Source organism: Callorhinus ursinus, unplaced genomic scaffold (genome assembly GCF_003265705.2).
Source record: "Callorhinus ursinus isolate GAN/ISIS: 27379988/994484 unplaced genomic scaffold, GSC_fseal_2.0 scaffold5, whole genome shotgun sequence".
NCBI classification, from domain to species: Eukaryota; Metazoa; Chordata; class Mammalia; order Carnivora; family Otariidae; genus Callorhinus; species Callorhinus ursinus.
In genome coordinates this window covers 80,911,838-80,934,713 of record NW_027397067.1, presented here as the reverse complement: position 1 = coordinate 80,934,713, position 22,876 = coordinate 80,911,838, and the positions used below count along the sequence as shown (strand labels likewise).

General features: G+C 54.1%; 1 protein-coding gene across 14 annotated transcripts in view; it reads left to right on the top strand.

The window, feature by feature from the left end:
* LOC112823703 (maestro heat-like repeat family member 5) overlaps positions 1-22,876 on the top strand; it is a 70,659-nt gene that overhangs the window by 15,501 nt on the left and 32,282 nt on the right. For all 14 annotated transcript variants that reach the window (XM_073893287.1, XM_025871528.2, XM_073893280.1 and 11 more), the window contains 10 exons: positions 1,141-1,300; positions 2,890-2,942; positions 15,312-15,419; positions 15,714-15,830; positions 16,604-16,723; positions 17,748-17,894; positions 18,558-18,680; positions 19,393-19,472; positions 19,921-20,056; positions 21,600-21,695. In XM_073893287.1, coding sequence (XP_073749388.1) covers positions 1,141-1,300; positions 2,890-2,942; positions 15,312-15,419; positions 15,714-15,830; positions 16,604-16,723; positions 17,748-17,894; positions 18,558-18,680; positions 19,393-19,472; positions 19,921-20,056; positions 21,600-21,695 — 1,140 coding nt within the window. The remainder of the gene's footprint in view (positions 1-1,140; positions 1,301-2,889; positions 2,943-15,311; positions 15,420-15,713; positions 15,831-16,603; positions 16,724-17,747; positions 17,895-18,557; positions 18,681-19,392; positions 19,473-19,920; positions 20,057-21,599; positions 21,696-22,876) is intronic.

Genomic DNA, 22,876 nt, shown 5'->3' with positions numbered 1-22,876 from the left:
GCCCCCTCCGGTGACCGAGCCTCTGGACTTTGCCGGACCCTGCAGGTGTGCAGAGTGGGCACAGCATCGGGCACCTGACTCCCTCGTAAACCATCGCACCATCCCCGGTCCCGCTCGCTGCAGAGGTCTGGGAGATGCGCCCTCCGCGAGTCCCCCCAGCAGTGGCAGACCTGGCTGCATGGGCTCGTGCTCAGCCCTTTTACCTCTCACTCACCAGCTCTCCAGCTCCCAGAACGTGGATACTATTGTCCTTTTTAAATCATCTCCTAAATGTCGTTGAGTTGAGGTGTTGTCTTGAAAGAGCAAAATTGGCTTCAATCCACCACCTTAATGAGAAGCCCTCGTACGGAAACTTGCAGTAAATTATAAGCGACAGAATGACTTCATATGAGGATTCCAGCAACATCGCAGGGCATTCAGGGAGGGACTGTAGACCCCCTCACTTTCAGATGCCCCCAAATGCGGGCCGGACCCCTGGCCTCGGCCCGGCGATGACCCTGTGGCACCAGCCTCACACCAGCAGCCACAGAAATCACCTGGTGGTTCCTACCAAGAACCGGAGAAAAGAGGAACCCGAACCTAGAGCAGGTGTAGCGGCACAGGGCCAGACTCCTCTGTGCCCGCGGCCACCACTTCACCAGGCCGTGGTGGGCGGGCCTCTGCCCCCAGCAGCGGACACCCCGCCTCCTCGGGACACAGAAGCATAGACTGGGGCTCGGAATTCACGGGTGCGAAAGAATCAAAGGCCGTGACGTTGTTCCGAGCCGCCAGGAGCTCAAGACAAGAGGCGACGTTGACAGAACCCCTCAGGCCGCATCTCCTGAGTGTGGCCCCCGGGGGCGGGCTTTAAAACGGGACGAGCTGCGGATAGACAGGTGGGCCGGAGCGGCGCAGGAAGCACTGTGGGTTTCCGGAATGGTAGGAGGACCAGGGATGTTGAGAGTCACAGGAAGCTCTAAGGCCTGGGGTGGAGCCCGCCCTTCACCTGCCCCCTGTGTATATTGGGCTATCTTGGACTCAGTTTCCTAACGAAAAACTGGGTTGACAACAGCTGCCCTGCCCACCAAGCTCGACCCTGTGTGTGAAATGCCAAAGCTTTGTCCAGGTGCCCACTCTTCCTTTGCGCCTCCCACCCTCCAGGAGCTGGAAGAGGCGTACCAGGACGCGGCCAGCAACGTGCTGCTGGCCATCTGCAGGCACTCGTGGCGGGTGGTGGCCCAGCACCTGGAGACCGAGGTCCTGACGGGCGTCTTCCCGCACCGCAGCCTCCTCTACGTGATGGGCATCCTGACCTCTAATGGTATGTCCTGCCCTAGGGGCCTGAGGCACCCCCCAGCCTCGCCGTGGCCACCCTCTGCCCGCCGGCTCCCCAGGGCAGTGGCGGGGCACGTCACAGGGAAAGAGGCGGAAGGGGGCTTGGCAAGGCTGTTGACCTGGGGGACGAATGCAGAGCCGGGCATCAGGGACACAGCAGTGAAGCATGTCCGTGCCAGGGGCAACGGGCTGTGGTCCGAGCCCTCCATAGCCCCCAGCCCCATGGCCCACTCGGGCCACATCAGGACCCCCATGAAAGGAGACCTCCGGCCCACCCACTGTGCTGCTGGTCCCCACTGGCCCATGCTCCCATGGGGAGCATTTCCACAGTGGCCTGGACAGAAGCAGGACAGAGCAAGGAAGCCCTGGAGGTGACCCAGGATGGGTGTGAGGCCTGCACACTGCCACACAGGCCTGTCCCTTGGTCACTGAGGCAGGCGGGCGCTCCTCCTCACTAGCAGACAAGGAAGCCAAGCTCCAAGAAGCAGTGTGAGGGGCCCAGAGCCACCCGGGAGCACGTCACAGGCCTGTGGCATCCGCATCCCAGTGTTTTCACAGCAGCACCGACCCTGAGCCGCAGGAAGGCCACCCTGGACAGTGGGGTCTCTGAGGACCCTGAGGGAGGACCCAGAGGGAGGAGTCTTCCCAGGGAGAGTGTTTAGCTAATGCAGAACAACCCACTCTGGCTGAGCACCTGCCCTGTGCCAGGCTCCCTGCCCTCAGGAGCTCACGGCCTCACAAGGGAGGCAGACGCCAGCTTTCATTCAGGCACCACTCACTCACAAGTGTGAGCTGAGCACACTGCTGCCCCCAGCAGGTACTGGGCCGCTCCGGTGGCCATCAGGGAGGGCTTCCTGAAAGAGGAGGCACCCAAGCCTGAGCCATGCCTCGAGGAATGTGTAGGAGTTTGAGGAGGGAATGGTGTGTGTACCCCCAGGGCCTCAGTGAGAGGCTGGGGGCAATGGGAGGAAATGGATGTAGCGGCCAGTCATCTACAGGGGGGCTCAGTCCAGCGGGAGAAGCCTCAGAGGCTGAGCTTGGGAGTTTGGGCTCCGAGGCTGGGAGGAGGCAGGCCCCAGCTTAACTCAGCTTCGGACACCCTGCCCGGGACTAGCAAGCTGACCTCTGTGCCCAGGTCAGCTCTGAGACCCCCAGGGCCATCCCCAAAGCTGCCCTCCCTCAGAGGTTGAGTTTCCAAAGTTCCATAAAAGATTTCCGTTCTCACAACACACCCCTCTCTGAGCCTCATTTCCCCACCCTCAAGGGGATTCTAGCACATTCCAAATGGCCATGCCCAGAGGGACCCCTCCATTCACCATCAGAGAGCCTGAGGCCCCGAGAGGCAACATGGCCCACCTGAGATCACACAGAAGGGGTGGCAGGGTCACAACTCGCAGCCCAGCTGTCCAGACCCCGAGCCCAAGCCCAGCTCACTGCCCTCACAAAGCCAGGAAAAACAGGCAGGACTCACCCAGACTCAGTCCAGTGCCCAAGGGCTGGGGGAGAAGGAGCCTGAGATCCAGCCCCGGTGTGGACGTCAGACCTGGCCTCCAGCGATGCCCTTCTGTCCCACAGAGGCAGTCTTCAACCAGGGAGAGAAGGCATGCTGGGAAGAGCAGCTGGCCCAGGTAGGGACGAGCCCAGCCACTGCAGCCTCTTGCGGGGATGATGGGGTCAACGGGGGAGCGGGGCACCTGCTCACCCTGGGAGGTGGGGGTCGGGGAGGGGAAGGAGAGAGAAGCCCCACAGGTGCAGATGAGCAAACAGGCTTGGAGGGGAAAGGACTCATGGGGCTGGTCCCTGGGGGAGTTGGGAGTTGAATCTTGGTCTCTAGATGCCTGGTGTAGAGCAGATGTCCAGCCAGACAAGGCCCTTTCTTCCCATCCTGAGTGCTGGATTCACAACCGAGGGGCCAGAGAGCATGCAGAGACCACATCTGAGACCAGGGAGGGAGGAAGCAGCCCGGAGTGGACGGTGCCACCACAGCCAAGGAGTGGTGACATGCAGACCCCCCTCTGACCACATACCCATGTGAGGGGCTCCTGTGGCTGGGGAAAGGGACATGGGCCCCCTGGCAGTCCTAGGTTCGAGTCCAGATTCAACCAACACAGCTGTGTGACCTGGGCGGCCTACTTTGCCTCTCTGTTCCTTAGTTTCCTGGTCTGTCCAATGGGGATAAAAATACTTTGCTCAAATATTTGTTGTGAGGACTAGAGGACGCAATGCACACAAAGTGCTTATCACTGTGCTCGATACACAGGGGGCCCTTGTTGAATGCTGGTTAATATTTTCTGTTACTAACAACAGCGGCAGCAGGGCCGCTGTAACAAGTGGCAGAAATAATACCAGGGCTGCAGAATTGCTGGTAATTAATAGAAAAATAAGACAGAAAATCACTAAGGCTAGAGAAGTCTTGAACAACATAATTAACCAAATTGATCTAATTGACATTTCCTTCAAATGTAAATAGAACATTCACCAAGACAGGTCATTTGCTGGGCCATAATCAAGTTTCAGTAAATTTAAAAAAAGACTGAAATCAAACAGAATACATTGTCTGACCAGAATGTAAATCAGAGATCAATAGCAAAAATGTATCTGGAAAAACTCCAAATATTTGGAAATTAGACACTATACTTCTAAATAACCCATGGGTCAAAGAAGAAGTTGCAAGAGAAAGTAGAAAATACTTTGAACTGAACCATCATGAAAACACAGCTTATGAGAATTTGTGGGGTTCAACAGAAAACAACCTCAGAAGGAAATTTATGTTTTTAATGCCTGTATTAGAAAAGAAAGGTATAGGGTGCCTGGGTGGCTCAGTTGGTTAAGCGACTGCCTTCAGCTCAGGTCATGATCCTGGAGTCCCGGGATTGAGTCCCACATCGGGCTCCCTGCTCAGCAGGGAGCCTGCTTCTCCCTCTGACCCTCCCCCCTCTCATGTGCTCTCTCTCTCTCATTCTCTCTCTCAAATAAATAAATAAAATCTTTAAAAAAAAGAAAGGTATAAAATCTATTATCTAAAAAGCTATCCAAAAAGGTACAAATTAAACCCAAAGTAAGTAAGAAGGAAGGAAATAATAAAATCTAGTGTACCAAAGAAATTTTTTAAAGTGACAAAACAATAGTGAATAAACCCAACAGTAAGTTATTCAAAATGTTTGATAAAATGATAAGCTCTTTGACAGCCAGACCAAAAAAACTAAAAACACAAAATGCCCCTCTCAGAACAGAAGGAATATCACTGCACATCCATTAAGCATGGGACGGTAATAATAAAATATGATTCCAATAAATTAAGCAGTTTAGATTGAATAGACAAAGTCCCTGAAAAACACAAACTACCAAACTAACGCAAGAAGAAACAGAAAATCTGAGCAGTCTTGTATCAGAGAAATTTGAATCATAATTATAAACCTTCTCACAAAGAAAACTCTAGGCCCAGATACTTCACAGGTTAATTCCATCACATAGTTAAGGAATAAATACTATCAATTCTCTACAAATTCTCTCAGAAAAATAGGAGAAGGAACACATGCCAAATCACGTTATGAGGCCAGCATAACCCTGATATCAAAGTCAGACAAAGAGGTTACGGAAAACTACAGACCAATACCCTCCATGACCTTAAGTCAAAATTTCTTAATAAAATATCCACAAAATGAATCCAGCCAAATACAAAAAAAGATAATACACCATGATGAAGGGGGATTTACCCCAGGGACATGAGGTCAGTTTAATTGTGAACAGTAAGTGCCCATTCAATATGTTCAGAGAATAAAAGTACGGAAATTATCGCCATCTCAATGAAGGGAAAGCATTGGACAACAGGCAACATCTACTTGTGATTTGATGTGTGTTTTCCCACCAAGCGATTCTCCAGTTCTCAGTGGACCCTGACGGGGTGTCATCTCAACTCTGACATGACCTGGAGACGGCATCAGACCCACAGGTGGAGGGCTCTGACAGGACCTGGAGACGGCATCAGACCCACAAGGTGGAGGGCTCTGTCCCACGAGACGCCCCCACTTCAGACGCCAACCCCAAGTCCATCTTGTGACCTATGCTTCTGACCAACCAGCTCCAGACAGGAGGTTCCCACGCCCCCCGCCATGGGTTTGATTCATCTGCTAGAGCAGCTCACAGAACTCAGAGAACATTTCACTCACTGGATCACTGGCTTAATGTAAGAGGATCTAATGCCGGACCAGCCAGCGATGCACAGGCCCAGTGTGGGGAAGGGCACGGAGCCTCCTTGTCTCTCCAGGTGAGCCACTCTCCCCACATTGGCACCAACATGGACGCTCCTGGACCCCAGTCTTGATGCGTGTTTATGGAGTCCTCATTACCAGGCATGACTGAGGAAATTGTTGGGCATTGGTAATGAGATCAATATGCAGCCAAGCTCTCCTCCCTGGAGGTTGGGGGTGGGACCAAAAGTTCCAACCCTCTAATCATGGTCGGCTCCCCTGGCCACCAGCCCCCGTCTTGTGGTTACCTACATATGGGCTCTCCAAAAGTGACCACATCAGCATAAACTCAAGTGTGGTTACAAGAGGCTTGAATGAAAACAGAGGACACCTTTATCTTTCTTATCACTTAGGAAATCCCGAAGGTTTTAGGGGCTCTGCCAGAAATGGGATGAAGAGCAAATATATATCTCTTATTATAAATCACAATATCATAATGATAATGGCCCTCAAAGTAGGAGTGGGAGGAAACTGACATCTCTGGAGAACCTATACACCTAAAGATGACCAACTGAGCACATTCCTACTGAAAATCAGAACCACTCCCTGCACTCCTTGTCCACATTGCAGCGCAGTTCCTAACCAGTGTAAGAAGGTCAGAAAAGGCAGGGAAAGACATACGGCTTGCAGCAGAAAAAGTAAAACTAACTTTCTTTGCAGACAATGTGGTTGCATATACAGAAAACCTTACAGAAGCTTAACAAACACTACAGTTGTTCATTGCAAGTAGAAATTAGCAAGATCTCAAAATATGAGATCAATATGTAGAAGACTACTGAATGTTTAGACTAGCAACAAACAATTGGAAAATAAAGTTTAAAAAAACAGTGACATAGCGACATTAAAAACATAAAAGACGCAAAGACACACTTAACAAAATATCTGCAAGATCCTCACAAAACAGTGTAGAAAGCAATTAAAGAAAGCCTACACAAGTAGAGATGTGGAATGTTCATGGATAAGAAGACTCAGCAATGGTAAGATGTCACTTCTTCCCACAATCGATTGATTCAGTGTAATGCCTATCAAACTACAAAATTTTCATTTAATGAAAATTTTAAATAAAAATTAAAATTTTACATGGAAATTTCACAGGACCTGGAATAGCCAAAACAATCTTGAAAAAAAGGAGAAAGTTGCAAGAATCACAGCACCTGATTGCAAGATTTACCGTTGTTTAAAAAAAAATTGGGTAAACGTAAAGCTCAGTTGGCTTTATTCAGCGATTTCATGAATCGGGCTGCATCCCATCGGGTGCCTAGAAGGGGGCTGCAAAGTTCTGCTCACATGGGAGAATTTATAGGTTGCAGAGGCGGGGCCCAGGAAGGAGCAGGGTACGTCACCTTTCCTTGGGGGCCCACAGGGGTCTACCAGGCGTCTACCTCGCCCCTGCTAACCAGGAAATCCCAGAGTGACCACAGGTCACAGGCCTGGGGGAGGCAGATACTGCAGCCAGGTGAGGTGCTGTGCCTTGTTTTGGTGATATGGACTTAGCACAGGTGGCTCCATGTGGGACCTCTTATGTCTCTCTTTTAACAGTGGCCCCCTTTGGGTGAGACTCACGGCTTAATGAGAAAACTGGTCAGAAGCCAAGGCATTCGAGGCACCCCCACCATTGCCGTGAGGTTCCCGCCGCCTCTGTCCACCCTGTGTGACACTCACAGGTTGTGCCATGTTTGCTAAATCTCTGTGATCGTCACAGGGCAGGACTTCAAGTTCACAGGCTTCACATTGGTCGCATCTCTGTCTTCGTTTCTTTCCTGGTGTTCCAGTCTTGGGGAGGTTGTTGGCTTGATGAGCACACCAGGGTTGTTATTGTGATGACTACGAGCAGGGGAATCCCAAGTGGTCAAGGCTCACGTGATCGCCCCGTGCAATGGGTGCTGCATCCCTGGAGACGGTGGGAGGTGCACCCCAAGGGGGAAACACGTATTCCAACAGCTTCTTTGTCACTGTGAGGGCATGGGCCCTGCAGCAGGGAAAGGCTTCAACCCGTCCAGAAAACAGCATCCAGTGGCAAGGACATGTCGATAACCCATGCCACGTGGTGGTGGACAAGTTCCAGCCGCAGGTGCTCAAAGCATCCGGAGGGAGGCGTTAGGAGGCCTCCGGGAACAAAATTAGTTTCCCTGGGATTATGGACCCAACAGGTCAGACGCTGATGGTAGACTGTTTTTGAAATTTTGTAGAAGTTCTCCCTCTGATGTGTATTCGTATTTTGAGTCATCTTAAATGCACCGTGGTGGATGAAGGAATGCAAAAACCCCCCCAAAATGGGGCTTGCCGGGGAGCCAGGAAGGACCAGGAGGTCCTCTTGGGTTGCCCACGGCCCCACCTGTTCGCCGAGTTCGCAAACCATCATTCGCCCGCCGTGGCGTCTCGGGTTCAGGAGCAGACTCCTTCCATGTTTCAGAATGGCAAATATCTGGCAGTGAGGGGTCATTTTTTGCAGAGGCAGAATGGATTCAGCCTTTAGAGACGGTGTGGCCGCTGCCTTTCCGCAAGGACAGCAGGTGCTTCCCAAGGCGCAGGCTCAGTCCTTCTAGCGTGCGTCACAGTTGTGATGACAGCGATTCCAGAAGGGAAGGGAATAGCAGCAAAGAGCTCGTTTACTTGGTGTCCACCTTGATTGGGGTCTCTGAGGACATAAGGAAACCCCTCTGTCTCCGCAGCATTATCATGGACGACCCTGCAGGCAGAACTGCTGGGAGTGTGACTATTACCGGTTCGTCCTTCTGGTCACTGCACGCTGGGACAAGGGCCTGGGAGTCCTGCCTGCTGGGTGGATTTAGCTTGCACGAGTCTCCCCTTCCTGAGCAGCTCCTACCCGGCAGTCACAGCATCAGCAGCTCGGAAATGTCCTTTTCCACCTGTACAGCAGGACCCATCAACAAACACAGTTAGATCAGGATTGGTCACAGGGGCATCTTGTAAACCAGGAGGCGGCGTCACAAAACGGGCCGTGATGACCTCGCCGGCACAGGGCTCGCCTCGCCAGGTGGAGGTCATAACATGGGGATGAACAACGCTGCAGTGTGTGAGATGTCGCTTGGGTGGAGAAAGCAGAAGGATCCCACAGGAGGTGAGTCTGCTACAGAGAAACAGTGAGTCAGTTCAGAGTCACGAAACTCGGATGCCATGAGCAGTTTGCAAATAAGCCTCACTTCCTAGGATTACATCTGCAGAGGCTTCTACTCACTTGGCAGCCCCGGCGGGAGCCTTTGGGCAGCTGGGGTGGGCCCAGGCACCGGAACCAGGCTGCAAGCCGGAACACGCAGTAGGCCGGCGTTTCCCGCTGCGCGCGCACGAGCATCCCCGGGGCTTGGCTGTCTGTCTTCTGCACAAACGAGGGGAAAGGTTGGAATGGTTACAGGTGGGCCTGAGGCAGCTGGTTCCTGCACGGCTGGTTTTAGTCCTAGAACGGCTGCTTGTGCTTACCCCCCGCAAGGAGTGGGTTCAGGGACTGGAATTTTAGTAAGTTCGTAGCATGGCGAAGCCAACAGAAAAAAATTAGGAGCCCATGGTCTGCAATAACCAGCCGGCCTCGAAATACACAAAGCTATTGCTTAGTCGTGAGCCTAGGGCATTCTCTGATTAGCTTGATCCTTCCTGGGGCTAGACAGCTGGATTCCTTCAGCACATGGGTTATGACCTGGGTGATGAGAAGTACCTGGAGATCATTGTGATTTCTCTTTAGAGACCTGATGCCCCTTTGCAGCTGAGTGTTGCAGCAAATACACAGAATCCGTCATGGACACCTCACTGGGAGCTGAGCGCAGCAAGAGGCTGTCCCCCTGCTGTAGAGGCTCGATTTCCCAGGGATGTAGGGTGCTTCACTCTCGGTGGGGCACTCGGGACAAATGAGAAGGGGCCTCAGGGAGCCCCCGAGGCATGACTCTCCATGTATATTGTCAGTTGTTCCAAGTCAAGGCAAACAGATATCAGCTGTTGGGGTCCAGGGACAATGGAAGAAACTGAACAAAGGCCACCATTTTTTTTGAGGTGGGTAAGGGCAGAGGGAGAGAGAATCTCAAGCCCAGCACAGAGCCCGAGGTAGGACTCCATCTCATAACCCTGAGATCGTGACCTGAGCCAAAATCAAGAGTCAGATGCTCAACCAACTGAGCCACTTGGGCACCCCAAAGTCCACCATTTTGAATAGTGGAACCCCCCCACCCCCGTGAGTCTGGTGGAACTTGGGACAGAAGGGAGTCTGGGAAAGAGAGAACAACTGTCTTGTTAGTGGCTCTCAGTCCTGGACAAATCACCATCCTGTCCATCAGGTTTCTGGACGGGCAAGATGGCCTGTTCCAGGGCTGGTGCAGGGAACGATCGGCCCTTGGGTGGTCAGGTCTTTCTCCTGTTGGCGTGAAGCCTTGTTTGGCCTCGGGCTTCACTGGGTGTCGAAGCAACTTGGGAAGAAACGTAGTTATGTCTATGTGAATCTTTATAGGCTCTTTACTTTTATTCTCCCAGTGTCAGTATTAGAGGTGGCCCACAGATTTTCAGGCACCTCAGTAATAAATTAAGGGACTTTTGTTGAAATTCTTCCTCTTCTATGAAAAGGACGGCTTGTAAAGAACATGAAAGTTTCAGGTTGGTCAGGAAATTCTAAAGTGAGGTCTCCAATGGAGTCAAAACATATTAGCCCTTTGAATTTAGAAAGGTTTCTACTGAACAGGTTGACGGAGGCTACATCGCACGACAAAAAAACGTTTTCCAGGGAAAGGTCTCTGGCTGAGAAAGAAACTCCCTCTGAACTCAATCAGATGCCCTCACTATGGAAACCTTCCTCGCTCTGAGGAATTTGCTGTCCTGGGAGAGACTGTAGTTCTGGGATCTACCAGAATTTGGCAAGGCTTCCCACTAATTTAATTTTAGTTTAAGGGGGTTGCTGAGTTCGGAGAACGCCGCGAGCCCCATCAGCCTGGGAGGCCCGCAGGGTTTGGGGAATTAGGTGGGCCCAGGGACAGGCGATGTGGCATGGGCAGTCCCCAAGGGGGCTGTGGGGACAACTCTCCAGCGCCCAGCCGATTACAGCGGAGACAGCAGTCCCAGGAGGCCCAGCTGCTATTCCAGGTCCCTGACCCCGGGGCCCCTGCAGCTGTCAGGCCAACAACGGCTTGGCAGACTTCTGTTTGCCGCCTTGCTTCCACGTCTTTTCAAAGTGCTCAGCTGCTGTCTTGAGTTCGGCCAGACCCGTGGCCTCCCATCCTATTTTGTGTCTCTTTATCAATGCCCTAAGGTTAGGACATGCTCCACGTACAAATAGGGCAGCTAGAACACGTTGGGTGCCCTCGGTTATTGTCTGACCCGAGGAACCCCAGAGGACGGGACCTTCCAGGCAGACTTTAAAGTCGGCCACAGGCCCGTCCATCGTTGGCACATTTGAGTAACGGCAATCCCTGTGGCCCGGGAGAGCTCTAGGAACGGCTTGGGAAAGGTCGCTGCTTTTTGTAGCCCCTGAGGGGACCCTGCTGAAGGTTGGGGATCCGGAATAACATCCTCAGGTGACACCATCCTGCCTCAGCTTCCACTTTGGGGCTTCCCACCCCCACCAGCAGGTGCACCACTGACAAAGGTCTGGCACCCCGGGGTAAGAAATCTAAATTCTTCAGAGAATTTTTGAGGACCCTCCCTGGATCTAGGAAATTCCTTAACGATTGCCCTTAGTTTGGCCTTTGACCAAGGAATAAAAGATGCTGAGGAAGATCCCCGAGCCTCCAGCGGTTTTATTTTTAAAGGTAACTGTGTCATGGTCTCTGCAGAGTCGGGAGAGTGTGAGATCTCGGGTCAAGGAGGAAGAGAGGGAGCCCGAGGAGTCACGTCAGTCCCAGTGTCTTGTTTTAGGCACCTCTTGTGTCTCTCGTTTTTCATTAGCCTTCTGCAATGAATCTTTGAAGCTTTTCTGGGATCGTGAAGCCTTTTAGAAGCTTCCACATCGCAATTCAACTAGGTATCCCTTTCTGTTTGTTTAGTCTGGGAAACCTTGTTCTCAAGTCCACTTCTGAAATAAATGGTCCTGTCTCATCGGAATCTTCCTCATAATGGCCATTGTAATTTTAGGCTGTTTTTAGTAAGATTTTGCCATTTTTGCAGATATTTATAGCTCTGGGACCATAGTTCTTAGACCTAAAATAAGCAGGTGTGGTAGAAAGTGGTGCACTTGACTCTTTGGGGTTTAAGGATCTCATTCTTTTTGTTCTTTTTCTTCTTCCTTGTTTAGCTAAGCCTTTGGGGGTTTCTCAGAGCCAAACTAATACCTAAGCGAGACACGCCGCGAGGTTGGGGGTCGTGCCTGTTCTACCGTGCGCCTCACTACGTGGAAATTTTCCTGAGGTTGGCAGGTGACTTGGTGTCCGTGTAACCCATTCGGTGACCAACTGATCCTAACACAAGACTCAGAATTAGGTGGCAAGCGCCCTAATAGTTTTTAAGTACTCGACCGTGCCCACCAATTCTTGAGCCTTGTTGGTTCCGAGAGCCCAGTTAGCAGGAGCCTTTGTCTACAAAACAAGACGCACACACACAGGAGCAGTGACCAAGGCCACCAGCAATCCGGCCTGGAAGCAGGCACTTGGGAAAGGACCCGACCGGCAGACCCCAAAACTGAGGTCTGGAGACCGGACTGGGCTTCCAAGCGAAAGGGGGCTGCAAGTAGGGTGCCAGGGAGACTGGAGCTCAGGGCAGAAAGCAGAGATCAGCGCAGAGGGCGGGGCTCAGGGCCCGCAGCCCTCCAGAGGCCTTGCGCCCAACAGCCTCAAACTGGAGACAGCCCATGCCAGCAGAGCAGTTCCCCAGCCAACAACCAGAAGTCCGTCTATAAGCCTCCCCCCTGAAGAAGCTGGAGAAAGAAAAGCAGGTGGAAGAAACGACGCAGGGGACAGTAAATGATAGAAATCGCAGCAGAGAGAACTGGACTTCTGACCCGTGCGGCACCACGAAGGCCCGGCAGACACATGCGGAAAACACCAGGCACACAGAGTGCGCCTGCAGAATTCCAAGCGTATGATGTCCTAGAAAACGCAAAACTAGACCATGGTGATGTCAGTGAAAGTTCTGTAGTGGTGGAGATTGACTAGGAAGGCGTGTGAGGGAGCTTTGTGGGCTGGCGGAATATGCTCTAGTTCTTGGTAGGGCGAGAGTTGTGTGGGTCTGTACGTTTGTCAAAGTGCATCGTGCCCCACGGTAAAGATCTATGCCTTCCATTAAACATGCCTCAATAAAAATATTCAAAGCCCAGACACACAGATGGTCAACAGTCCCATGAAAAGATGCTCAACATCACTCTTCGGCAGGGAAATGCAAATTGGAACAACAATGAGATGCCACCTCACACCTGTCAGAATGTTGACTACTATCAGAAAGACCAGAAATAACAAGTCTGTTCGCGAGGATGTGCTGAAAAGGGAATTCTCATGCACTGTTGGTGGGAATGCAAACTGGTGCAGCCATTCTGGAGAACAGGATGGAGCGTCCTCAAAAAAATAAAAATAGAAGTGCCATATGATCCAGGTGTCCTACTACTGGGTATTTATCCAAAGAAAACAAAAAACGCTAATTTGAAAAGATACATGCACTTCTATGTTCACTGCCGCATTATCTCTAAGAGCCAAGATATGGAAGCAGCCCAAGTGTCCATCCATAGATGAATGGGTAAAGAAGGTGTAGTAGATGTACACAATGGAATATTACACAGCCATAAAAAAGAATGACATTCTGCCACTTACAACATGGGTAGATGTAGAGGGTACTATGCTGAGTGAAATAAGTGGGTCAGAGAAAGACAAATACCATATGATTTCACTCATATGTGGAATTGAAGAAACAAAACAAATGAACAAACACACAAAAAACCGGACTCCTGAATACAGAGAACCACCAGAACTCTGGTGGCTGGAGAGGGGAGGGGATGGGAGGGTGGATGAATCAGGCAAAGAGGGTTAAGAGGTATAAATTTCCAGTTATAAATAAGTCACAGGGATGGAAAGTGCAGCATGGGGAATACAGCCAATAATCATCACGACGTTGTGTGGTGACCACACTCAACGAGGTGAGCTCTGCGTGATGTACAGAAATGTTGAATCACTATGTTGTACACCTGGCACTGATACCATGCTGTGCTTTAACTAGACATCAATAAAAAATATCTAAAACATGTTAATATCTCGGCTGCAGAAACATACAAAATTCACACTAATTCCCATAGTGTCGCATCAGTGTGGGTCAGCTTTTACCGCCAAGTGAGGTTGCTACTAAGCCATGCAAGTGTGTTTAGTTTTCTGAGTTTTTGAATCTGGACCTCGGATGAGGAGCTGTGGCACCGGTCCATGCCATGCTGAACGGAAGTGGACACTAGTTGAGAACCAGGGCTTCCAGGTAGCCCAGGTCCCATGGGTTCAGCTGACACCTGTCCTGGGGGCAGTGGCTGGCGGGGGTTGGGGGAGAGAGTAGCCATCAGGCCCTGCTGCATCCCAGCATCCTGCAGACACGAGGCAAAACTGGGGCAGACAAACTCCTCCAGACTCTGCCACAAGCCCAGGGCAGTTTCCACCCCCCGCCCCAGAGAGCATCACCAGAGAGGGCGCCAAAAGACCCAGGAAGGTCCAGGAAGGCTGCTTGTGTTCCAACCTCGGTACCTATTGGTGCTCCTTTAGGATGAATTCCTAGAAATGGAATTGCTTGGGGAAAGGCACACACACTTTAAACTGTAATCGATGCTGCCAAAACCTTCACCAAAAAAAATGTAGACCTTCCCACCAAAGGACACTTCTTGCTGACACTGGGCAGTTTTATACAAAAAAACCAGTCTTAGCCAAAATGATACATTGTCTTAATTTCCATTCCTTAAATATGAGCAAGCCTGAGTGTATAGTATGTCTGTCATGCATGTGTGCTTTCGTCCTAAGTGGATTGTCCCCAGTTCCTTACTGGTTTGTGAAGTGCTCTTTATCACTTATACTAACCCTTGACAATGGGTTGCAGGAAAACAAAAAAACAAGCAAACAAAAACAACTCACTGCATCTTTCAACTTAATCTATGGTGGTTTTGCTGAACAAACTTCTTAAAATATTTATCTTCACATTTATCAATCATTTCTTCAATAAAGATTTTTGGGTTTGGGGTCAAACTTAGGAGGATTATCTCCACCCCGAAGGACCTTAGGATCAAAATCTTGGACTTGTTGAACTGTGGAATCTGGGAACATTGGAAATTAGAGAAATCTTGTGGTCACCATATGTTAGGGCAAAACTTCTAGGACTTTATATTTAGAAGAGACAATTCATCTGTTTATTTGATCTCTCATTCATTCCAAACAATACTGATCAAGCATCGACTACATGTCGGGCACTTTGCCAGGTGCCAGGGAGACAGCCTGGAACGGAGGTGACAGACCCTGCTCTCCCGGCACCCACACTCTGGCCGGGCCATCTTCAGCTGACACTGAACATCTGTGATGTCTGAGTCTCTGCCCGGGGCCGGGGACACGGGCAGGCTCCTGGGTTCCAGCGTCTCCTTGAACACCTCCAGGGAGGAGAATCTCAAGGAATGAGATCCCCACTCCTGAGGGCTATCAAGCAAATCAGAGGGCTGGCCCTGGAGACTCAGGGGAAGCAAAGCAAGAGAATGATGGAGTCAGGGCTCTAAGTGGCCAGGGCGGGCCGGGGCAAGGGGAGGTCTCAGCTCTAGCCTGCAGGCTGGAGGGAGGGAGCGCTCCAGCCCTGCCCACACCCCTCTGCTCACAGATGGCTGTCAAGTCGGTCCAGTTCCTGAACACAGACGTGTGGTCCAAGGAGCTGCTGCTGGCACTCACCAAGCCTGACCAGACACATCAGGAGCAGCCCCCAGAGAAGGTGGACCACACCCCGTCTCCCCACCACACAGGCCCAAGGGCTCTGTCCATAGGATGGATACCTAAAGCAAGGCCCAGGGCCCTAGAAAGACACTGGGACCCAAAGGAAACAGGGGGACTTGGAGCTGCACCCCTGAAACTCCACCAGGCAGGGGCCTGATGATCCCAGAGCAGGGTCGTGAGGGCGGCTACAGGAGCCCAGGGAGGCTGGGGGAGCCTGGTCAGGGGAGAAGGCTGGCCATCGGGGTGGACAGAAGTGGCTCAGGCCCAGGACAAGACGCTGAACCTCCCCCAGGCTTTTCTGTTCATCTACTATGGGCTGATCCTTCAAGCTGAGGACAACAGCACCACCGTCAGGACACACGTGAGAACCCTCCTGGACACGTCCCACCAGTGGCCCAAGCAGAGGGAGGTGAGGCCCTGCCCTCCCAAGCCCAGCCCAGGGCTGCCTGACCCTGACTTCAGCCTTAGCCTGATCCCTGGTTATACCCTGAGCCCTGATCAGGTCATATGAAGAAATCTGATCCTTTTCACACACTGACCCCCGAACCCAGTCACACTCTGAACCCTGATCCCTGGTCATACCCTGAGCCCTGATCCTGGTTATAATCTGAGCCCTGATCCTGGTCACACTCTGAGCCCTGATCCTGGCCACACTCTGAGCCCTGATCCTGGCCACACTCTGAGCCCTGATCCTGGTCACACTCTGAGCCCTGACCCTGGTCACACTCTGAGCCCTGATCCTGGTCACACTCTGAGCCCTGATCCTGGCCACACTCTGAGCTCTGATGCTGGCCACACTCTGGGTCCTGATCCCGGTCTCATTCTGAGCCCTGACCCTGGTCCTCACTGAGCCCTGACCCTGGTCACACGCTGAGCCCATCATAGCTTGTGTCCTCTCCTTCATCACACATCTATTTTCTGGACTCTCATTTCTTCCTCTGGCCTAGGTCTGTTCAGAGCTAGTGGGGGCAGAGCGAGATAACAGGTCTCCAGGGAGTCACCCCTCCCTGCTGCCTCCCACACCATCCACCAGCCCCATAAGAGATGCGCCCGCAGGGTTGGGCTCAGAGTTGCATGTCCTAAAGAGCATGGGGATGGGAGGCAGATGCCCTGTGACCCTGGTGAGAGTCCAGGCCTGGTTCTGTGACCCGCATCGGTGACCCTGCTCCCCTGCTCCTGTAGGGTATCGCGCTCACCATAGGGCTGGCCGCAGTGCGCCACCTGGACCACGTCTGGGCTGTCCTGGAGCAGTTTGGCCGGAGCACGCCCATTAAATGGAGCCTCCACAGCTTCTGCCTGAAGGTTCTGGCCCTTGGGTTGTTGGGGGCCTCAGCAAAGGGCTGGAACATCAGGACTCCCACCCTCCATGAAGGTCTGGGCCTCCAAGAGGGTCTCCTGGGACAGTTAGGGGCAGAGGCTTTGCAGCAAGCATCCCGGCCTCCAGTCCCACCTGCAGTGTGCCCCTCATGCCTCAGTTTCTCCTCCTGAATAACAATCCCCATCCCCCGGCTGTTGGGATGGAAACAGGCCATGGTTTTGAAGGGCCTGGCCTAGAGCAGGGGCTCCGGTGACAGCTCTCTCAGGGGCTGTGGCGGCGGCTGTTTATTAATGGGTCTCTGGCCACGTGCCCTGCCTGAAACAAGACAAGAGCCTGTGCCCCTGCTGATGGACGGCCTGTCCTCCCCGATCACTCCTGCGGGCAGCAGCAGGGCTGCATGAGGGAGCCCTCCAGGACAAGCGGGGAAGAGTCACAGCTGGCAACAGTCAGCCCAGCAAAGGGCTGGCCGCCTCCTCGGGGCCCCATAGCCGGCAGGTGGCCGAGCAGGGACCGGGACCCACATCTCAAACCCTCAGAGGGGGCCTGGTTCCTGATGGGCAGTGGAGCCATGTGCTCCTCAGGTGGCATCTGAAGGGTGTCTCAGACGCCCCCGCCCCCGCTCTCTGGGTCTCCCTCAGATCCGAAGGAGTGCCCCATTTCCATCTCTCTAGGTTGAGGCATGGCCCTGCCAGGCCCCCCGTAGCCCGAGGGGGGAAGCAGGGGGGAGAAGGGCCCCAGGCTCCCGGGGAGGGGGCTACCACAAGGCAGGGAGGGTGAGGGGCTAGGACTCTGGCCGGTTCTGGGTAACCCCACAGGCCCGTTCCAACCCCCCAGAGAGACAACTTCATCTTCCCTATTTTCCTACTGAGGTAAACTGAGTCTTGCCACCACTCAGAACACCGTGCCTGCAGTACCGTGCTAGGGTCCAGAGTACTTCCTGTCACCGCTCCCCCCAGGGGAGAGGTCAGGAGGGCCCTGACACCCCATATCTGCCCCCGCCATGGTCAGAATTCAGAGGACCTGCAGTGGAAGTGGGCCAGCAGCACCATCCTCCTCGCCTACGGTCAGATGGCGGTCAGGGCCAAGGCGCACATCCTCCCGTGGGTGGACAACATCTTGTCTCGGATGGTCTTCTATTTCCACTACAGCTCCTGGGTACGGCTCCCCGGGACCACCCCTCTGGAGCGCAGCCTCGTCACAGCCCAGGCCTCACCAGGACCTGGGTCAGAGAATTCTAGGAGCTTCCAGGGCCTTGGAGCCCTCCTCCCCACTTCTGCCCCACTCTGGAGTCAGGAAGAGCCAGGCCTGGCCTCCTTGTTGCCCCACCTACTCACCCCATCACCCCCCCAAAGCCACGAGGGGCTTCCATGATGACCCCAGCCCCTCATTCTTGGTGGTTTTCACTTTGGGGCATTGGAAGGCCAGGAAACTCCCCACCCCACCCCTGGGACGACATTCCCCTTACTCTATACTCTGTACCTGGGGCGTCCACCCAAGGGAGCCACGAGGGCCAGGCAGCCCTGTGATGCCATCGCCTACCCCAGATCTTTGGGCTCTGAGGTGCCACACATCAAGAGAGAAGCCAAATATTGGGCTTCTTACAACACTCTCCTGATGTTGAAATGTTGTCAACATATTCACAATTTAAACAAAACCACACAGGCTCCCCCCCCAACCAAAGCCCCACATATGTGGCCTCAGATGAGGTCTCTGCTGTATCCCCTCAGCAATGCCCTGCAGCCACATGTGACTGTGGCTCTCTCCTGCCCTTCCTGTGCCTCCCCACACCCCCCGTTCCATGGCCTGACCCCATCCCAGGATGAGACCCTGAAGCAGAGCTTCCTCACCGCTGTCCTCATGCTGGTGGGGGCCATCAGCCGCAAGGAGGGGGCCCACAGCTATGAGTTCTCCCAGATCTCTGAGCTCCTCGAGTGTCTGATGGTGAGTCAACGCCCTGGGGCAGAGAGAGGGCTTCACGGGACCCGTAGCATCCACTAGAGGCAGGTGTTGCAAAGGGGTGGGGAAGTGGATTTCTGGGATGTGACCTAAGCCCCTCATAGGCTCCGGCAGCTGGGAGCACATCCGTGCCCCCCGCTTCTCTTGGTTCTTCAGTGACCCTGAGCTGGCCAGGGATGTCCACCTCACAGCTGATGTAGCTGAGGCCCAGAAAGCCAGCACCATCCATTCTGCTAATACTCTGCCCTAGCTCCGACCACTGCTCACTAGAGATGTGGGGCTCCCAGAACCCCAGAGTAGTGGAGGAAGCACTCAAGTAATGGACAGTCAGAACTGTAATAATAAAATAACAATTTACTGAGCTCCTCCTGACTCAGACACTGCACTCTGCACCCCCTGCCTGGGCAACAACACTATGTTACTTGTGAACCACAAGGCTTGGAGCTGTTTGGAGACATGCTCAAGGTCATGCAGCCAGTATGCGGGAAGCCAGGGTCCAGACATGACCTGAGCCCTTCTAAAGGCTGTGATCTAGTTCAGGTCACGGAGGCCCCCACAGGTTGGGGGAGAAGCTGGAGCACAGTCCTGTGGGTCGCGGCAGTGCCAGGCACCGAGGTCTTCAGGCAGGACGACACGGGGTATCAGAAGTGGGGTAGGCCCAGGCCTGAAGGACTCAGGTTCACCTGGGGATCTGCAGGTGTTGATGGAGAAGGAACCCCAGGACACGCTGTGTACGTCAACTCGCCAGCAGACCATTCACATCGTCTCCAGCCTCTGGTAGGCGCCCCAGCCCCACACAGGCCCATACCCTGCTGCAGGCCCGTAACAGGCCCTCAGTAAACCGTGGCCACTGCTATTAACTCACACCTCAAAGAACAAAAATTTGTCATCATTTGTCAAAACTGAGCCACCGAAGTTCCCAGTGGTGTAACCAGGGCTGGGGTGAGACCAGTCTGTCCAGTAAAGGGGAGCCCAGGGTACAGGGCCTGTGGAGCGACTACTCCCAAGCAGGCCACGCTAGTCCCGTACACGCACTCGTGGAACTCACCCGCCCAGGAGGCCCTGCAGGCCCGGGAGGCAGAAGTGTTCCCTTGAGTCTCTGGTCAAGAGCAGAACTGCGTGAGGGGCTGCAGCTCAGGGCTCGCCAACCGTCTATTCCGGCAGGTGGCCCTTTGCCACCACCAGCCCCCACACCCCTCCCTCACTGCCCTCTACCCCCAAACAGTAAGCTGCGGCCGCCCCTGGACTTGGAGAGGAAGTCACGGATTCTGTCCGTCTGCCTCCACAGCGTGTTGGCCCTGCCACTGCTAGATGTCCTGGAGAAACACACCTGTCTCTTTCTAGAGCCACCCAACATACAGGTGCGAAGCTGGCGCATGGTGCCCTTCAGTGAGAGGGGCCCAGCTCAGCCCACTGCTGCTCGTGGCTTGGGAGGGGGTGTGGGCCAGACAGCCAGGGCCCTCGACCCCTACAGACAGGGCAGGGAGACACTGGGCACGTTTCTTAACCACTCTGAGCCTCTATTTGCCCACCTGGGACATGGGGGTGATAACTGTGGAGCTGATGGTACGTGAAGCTCTGGATGAAAGTAGACACTGGTGTCCCGCGTCTGTGCAGAGGGTTCTGTGAACAGGAGTGTGAGTGGCCTTTGTCCCTGCCAGCCCTGGGCTCAGTCGCACCTGCGAAGCTGCTTAAACTAGTCACACCCACCCAGGCCCCAGCCGGCCCACCCTTTGCTGGGCCAGATCCAGCCCCCTCCGGGGATCTGTTAATAAAAGCCTCTGCTGCAGGGGGCATGTACCCATCTCCCCGGAGCACCGCCAGCCCCTGACGCCTAAGTGTTCACTGTAAAGGGCACAGAACTGGTGTTAGCTGAGCACCTGCTATGTGCCAGGTCCCGCGTGTATGTTCGCTCACGCTCCCAGCAGCACTCGTCCAGAGGGTGAGGAAACCAGCTAAGAGAAATGGAGCTGTCTGGTGGGAGAGTCAGGGTCGAACTTCACCCCTGCCCCCTGGGCCCTGATCTTCACACCACACCCCTAGGCTGTGTCCAGACTGGAATGGGGCAGATAAGCACTTCGGGTGGGAGTGCAAAGGGTCCCTGGACCCAGGGCAACACCACAGCAGCACCCCCCAGAAGGCTGGCACCTGCCCCCACCCCAACCCCACAGGAGTCCAGAGCGCCCCCGTTACCAGATGGCAACATCATGGCTGGCTTACCTAGGGAGTTTAGCCTGGTGCCAGACACCAGGCTGGGGCTCCTGTTCATTCCCATTCAGTGTGCATCACCACCCTGGCAGGTGGGGCTGGCTTCACGCACAGGTCTCAGGTGACAAAGGTAGGCACAGAGAGCTGAAGCGAGGTCCCCAGGGCACCCAGGGAGTTGATGGCCTGTACCCAGGGCTTTGCTCCAACATACTCTGACAGGGAGGTGGGTTGGGTACTTTCTGTGGCCCCCTCCCTCCCTGAGCATGCCTGGGGAGCCAAGCAGCAAAGCTTGGGGGTGTCTCACGTGAGACCCAATAGTCAGGACCAGCTGCATAATTTGCCACAACTAATGCAAAATGAAAATGTGGGCCCTTGTTTAAAGCTGATGAAGAATTTCAAGATGGGACCACAAAGCATTAAACCAAGTAGATCCTTCTGGGCACCAGGTCTTCGGCAGGCTGCAGGCCCGAGAAGGCAGCCCTGCTGGGAATGCACTTACCTTGGTCACTGGGAAACCTGTGACCTTGGGCAGGTCTGACCCAGACTGCCCCCTGCCCAATTCTGGCCTTGGGAATGTGCAGGAATGGGCGCCACTCTCACTGAGAGACCCGTGCACTCAGGCCCTGCGACAGGCCCTGGCACTCCGTCGCAGCTGGGGCTCAGCGGCTGCCTGACCTGCTCCACATCCCTGCACAGACCCTCTACAACAAGACCTCGGAGGCCCTGGACCAGATGTTGCAGAGCTTCATCATGCAGAACCCCACGGCCGACGAGCTGCACTTCCTGCTGTCGGTGAGGGCCAGCTGCCGCACAGTGCGGGGGTGGGGGCAGCCCAGGAGGGCAGAGGGTGGACAAAGGAAGATGGCCCAGAGGAGCAGGGCCTGAACTTGGGGTGGGGAGTGGTCCAGGAACACACAGGCTTAAGGGCTGTCCGTCTTCAGGGATTGCAGTGGCTTGGGGCAACTGGAGGGTGGTATAGCAGGTGCGCATGGTGGTAAGTGGGCCCTGAGCACCACATTTCAAGGAAATGGATGAGGACACAGGCCCTGACCCTGGCTGGGACCTGCCCTCCCTCCCAGAGAACTCGCTCTGCAGCCATGTCTCCAGCTGTGAGGAGGGGTTCCCAACCCAATACCCCCACTCTCTCACTGCCCTCCAGGGCTCTCACCTTGATAGGAGGGAGACCAGTCAACAAGCAGGGACAGTCCAGGGGCAGGGGAGGAACCAAAGAGGAGACACTGGCTCTGCTGGGAGGGTCGGAGGTCAGGGCCAGTGGAGGTCACTGGATGGAGAAGGGAAGGGAAGGGCAGAGCGGGCAGAGGGCGTGGCAGGGTCAAAGGTGAGACGCCTGGTGAGCACAGGGGCCAGAATGGAGAGAGCTCTGCGCGGCCAGAGCATGGGGAGGGTGCTAAGGTGGGGGCCAGGTGGGCTAGGGTTGGGTCAGGTCAACAGGGCCAGACCCTGTCCAGCCTGGAGGCCTTGTGGGGGTGAGGCGAGCCGCTGAAGCAGGTGCACAGATGGAAGTCGAGGTGTGAGCCTGGCTGGGGGGAGATACCTGCATTTTCACTCACTCATTCCCACTGGGAATGTTGGTGACAAACCACAGCAGGGCCGGGAGTGGCTGCGTCTGCCACCGGCGGAAGTCACAGATGTGGTCATAGGACATTGCTGGGCCCCAGAATCTCCAAATACCGTTTACTGCTTCCGCCTTCAGAATCACTAAATGTAATCATCTATCGCTTTAACATAGAGGCTCAAGTTGGGCTTAAATTTGTTCAATATAACTGTTTCAGTATGTGTTGGTATCCCTTTGTAATTCTGTGCGTTTATGTTGTGCACAGAAAAGCACAGCTTTGAAAAGGGGTGCATGGCTCCGCTTAAAACCCAGGAGCCTCGAAGGGCTTTGAGCAGGGAATCCCTCCCCCTCCCCCTTCCCCTCCTCCCCCTCCCCCTTCCCCTCCTCCCCCTCCCCC